Raw genomic sequence first — 3,999 nt, 5'->3', positions numbered from 1 at the left:
TCTTTCCCTCATCTCTGGTGCAGATTGCGGACGAAAAACCCTGTTTCGAGAAGCTGAAGAAACTTTAAGACGCAATTCACGGACAGCCCCCAGCAAAGTCCAGCGCCGAGGATGGCACCAGGTGTGGAAACCCTGGGCAGAGACAAGGCGGTGGCCCCAGCTCGCACTTTAGAATAAGCAGCAGGGTTATTGTGAGAATAGAAACGTAATCAGAGCATTTGGAATCCCCACGGGCAGGGGTTGGGTCTGGCTGGGCACTGCCATGGTGCCTTCTCCGCCTGTGGCACTGGCCTCTGGAGAGCAAAGGAGCCCTGGGGACCCTCCAGCCCACTCTGTGGCATGATCCTCCCTTCTGGCTGGGGCCACCCCAGCCCCACTCAGGAGCATCACAGGTCAAACAGCCCTGTCATGATGATGTATTCGTACAGCTGTTTTTTACTGAGCACCTGTGATGTGCCAGGCATGGTCCTAGATGCCATGGATGCGGTGGGTGGATAAGACAAAACCCCTGCCCCACAGACCTGAGTTGCCTCTTCGGATTGCTACCGATGCTGCTGATCTGGCAGCTTGCTTTTCTGAGCACCTGTCAGTACCAGGCGTGAGCTAAGCTCCCACGTGACTCCTCTCCTGTACCCACACAGCAGACCTACAGGATAAATTCCAAAGTCCTTCCTCTTCTCAGGATGCTGAGGACACGAGAGCTCAGAAAAGTGAAGTGAGCTTTCCAAGGTCAACCACTAGGAAGTGGCAGAATCAAGATTCAAATCTAGATCTGTGGCTCCAGGCTCAGTGTCCTTGCTCATATAGTCCTGACCCCCACAGCACATTCAAATCACCTGGGATTCTCAGGCCCCACCCTCAGAGATTCTGGCTCACTTGGTCTGAGATGAGGCTTAAGCAACATATACATACATATAAGTATATGTGTATATATATATATATATATATCTGTGTGTGTGTGCGTGTGTGTGTGTGTGTGCGTGCGTGTGTGTGTGTGTTAATCCTTTGCTCACCAAGATTGGGAAGTACTCTGCTTTATAACATTTCACCCTCTGCCCATACGTATGGGTCTATGGTAAATACTTTCCTACGCTTTATCTGCCATCTTTGCAATAACCCTGGAGGTACATAAGTATCCTCATTGTGCCACTGAAGAAATTGAGGCCCAGAGAGCAGAGAGGTAATAAGGTGACTTGCTCCCATAGATGCTAAGGGAGGATGTAGGCTGAGGTTTGCACCCTGGACCTGTGACTCCAAACCCAGTAGTCCTCACTTCTCTGCAGGGACGTTTGTGGGTCTCTGATGAAATGGGGAGGGGTGTTCCTGCCAGCTAACTCCCAAACCTCATCTCGATGCCGATGAGCAAGGCCTTCAGGGCACACAGCCTCTGCCGATGAGCAAGGCCTTCAGGGCACACAGCCTGGAGGCTTCCTTTTGTCCCCAGCAATGAATGTTAATTTCCCAATAATGAGGCCTTTCTCCACTTCGCACTTCAGAGAGTTCTCCTAGCAGTTTTGAGTGCCTTCTATTATCAGGAGCCATATTTGCATCTTAGACTGTGACTTAATGGCTGACCCCAGAGTCTGTGCAATTTAAAGACTTGGCCTAAGATTAATTAGCCTCCCTCCCTGTGCTCCCACACTTCACAGGGCCTAATCATGGCTAATTTCCTGGCTTTCTGATGCCATGAAGGCTGTAATTGGCCTTCTGTACCGAATCCGTCAGGGGTTAGTCAGTGCCTAACAACAGAGACCTCTCAGGCTATTTGAAGCATAAATGAATGGAAGGCAGGGAATTGGGTGCTTGCATCCAGCGAGAGGATGGGCTCTGAGCCAGGCCTCCAGGAATGGTACGCAGCATCCTAACACGGACCTGCCAGGAAAGCTGCTACCTAGGACACAGGAGGGAAGGTGGGGATCAGCCTCAGGAATGTGTCACCTGAGCTGTGATCCAGGAATCAGGAAGCCAGTGCCACAACCATTGGCCTCAGAGTGATGCTGTGTCTGCTAGAGCGACACTTTGAAGAAAGACCTTGCTCACAGCTCATCCAGCCAGGGTGGGACATGGATGAAAACACTCATGGTCTCTGCCACATGCTTAGCACAGAAACAGCCAGCGTGTGTCCCCTCCTTTCCACCTCACTTCCTTCTGCTGTCCCTGCCTTCCATGAGGCCATCTGATCTGCTGCACCCATGTCAAATCCAGACCCCAGCTGGGAGGGAGGCTGGGAAATGCAGTGTCTGGCTTTCCAGCCTCCACTGAGCTGAGAGGCACCCTTGCAGGAGAGCGGCATGGGTGCTGGGGGGCCACCACCCCCACTTTTGCGTTGACTCTGTACCACCCACACACAGTCCTTTGGGGACCAGCCCTCAGAGTTAGAGACAAACCGGGGAACCTTCAGAAGTGGTGAGTGGACTGGGAGCCGTATGATGAGAGAAGCCATCCATTAAGTTAACGAACATGTATTACCACGGGCCAGGCACTCTGCAAGGCTCTGGGGTTAAAAAACAAAAATCAGGGGGGCTTCCCTGGTGGCGCAGTGGTTGGGAGTCCGCCTGCCGATGCAGGGGACGCGGGTTCGTGCCCCGGTCCGGGAGGATCCCACGTGCCGCGGAGCGGCTGGGCCCGTGAGCCACGGCCGCTGAGCCTGCGCGTCCGGAGCCTGTGCTCCGCAGCGGGAGAGGCCACAACAGTGAGAGGCCCGCGTACCGCAAAAAAACCCAAAAAAACCCAAAAAACAAAAATCAGACTGAGTTCCTGCCCTGGAAGAACCGACTGTGAAGACATGGGCACTGCTTATCCTGGAGGGAAGGTGCAACAGCTGTTCTCCAACATACGGAGGGCTAGCCCGGTAGACTCTGAAAGTTAACAGCTTGAAGCCTGTGGGCTGAACTGGCCCCCCAGATAATGGTTTTTGGACTCACACAGTTTTAAAAGACTTAATCACTTGCTAACATTTAAATTCAAAAGATTATACACATTTTTTTTAAAAGTTCGATTCCTCCTTGCCTAAGGAAACGGGAAGATCTGGCCCCCACGCTGGGCCGCCGCCCTGAAGGCAGCCATCAGTGGCAGCCGAGTGGCGGTTCCCAGTTTAGACAGCGAACAGCCCTCCTGTTTGCCGTGGTCCCCACCACTCCCTTTAGAGCCCTAGCGCCGAGGCCGAGTGGTAGTTGCAATTTGTCATCATGCTCTGACTGCTGTTTCTCTTATACCCAGCAGCCTCCCCCCTTTGCCATTCCCCACCTGGCTCAATGGGGCATTTGAACCTGGGCCCCTGGAGAGTAGAAGGGAGTGGGCTTTGGAGTCAGACAAACAGCTTACCAGCTGTGTGCCCTGGAGCCAGCCACGTGACCTCTCTGAGCTCTGCGCTCACCATCCATAAAGCCTCCCAGGGCTGCTGGGAAGGAATGTGTGTATAGTATGTGTCACGGGCGGTCCATCAGCAGGGGCTGTCAGCTCCCTCAGGTAGGAGCACCTGGAGGCAGGTGACAGACAAGTCCAGATGGTTAAGAGCACAGACTCAGGAATCCAGCAGCCTGGGTTCAAAGCCTCAGCTCTACCAGTTGCTGGCTGTACGGCCCTGGATAAGTGGCTTGTCTTCTCATCTGTAAGTGGGGCTGGTAATGGTACCCTCCTCAGTGGGTAGTTGCTGAGGACTGAGTGAGCGAACCAGTGTTTGTAGAACGTGCCAACCGGTGCCTGGCACAGAGGAAGCCGACAGTAAACGGTAGTGACCGTTGTAATCAGTTGAGAGGCAGGCAGATGCCGAGGGCGGCTCTTCACTCCAGAGGGTTCCTTCACTCGTTCAGTCCTTCATTCATTCCGGGACCATCTACTGGACACTTGCAGGTGCTGGGGTCAGAGCAGTAAGTGAGGCAGGCTAGGCCAGCTCTGGTGTGCGGGTTGGGGCTCATAGGCCAGAGGGTCTAGAAGACCCCAGAAAGGAGCTTGCATTTCATCTTACATGTTAGGACTCCCCTGGAGGGTTTTCAGCAG

The 3,999-nt window shown here is 53.6% G+C and overlaps 1 protein-coding gene across 1 annotated transcript in view; it reads left to right on the top strand.

Moving 5' to 3' along the window:
- KATNIP (katanin interacting protein) overlaps positions 1–3,999 on the top strand; it is a 155,688-nt gene that overhangs the window by 16,888 nt on the left and 134,801 nt on the right. Inside the window, exon 4 of the mRNA XM_007452838.1 lies at positions 24–121. Within this exon, the coding sequence (XP_007452900.1) occupies positions 24–121 (98 nt within the window). The remainder of the gene's footprint in view (positions 1–23; positions 122–3,999) is intronic.

Source organism: Lipotes vexillifer, unplaced genomic scaffold (genome assembly GCF_000442215.2).
Source record: "Lipotes vexillifer unplaced genomic scaffold, Lipotes_vexillifer_v1.1 scaffold426, whole genome shotgun sequence".
NCBI lineage: Eukaryota > Metazoa > Chordata > Mammalia > Artiodactyla > Lipotidae > Lipotes > Lipotes vexillifer.
The sequence above is the reverse complement of the archived record's forward strand: the minus strand, read 5'-3'. Positions and strand labels throughout refer to the sequence as shown.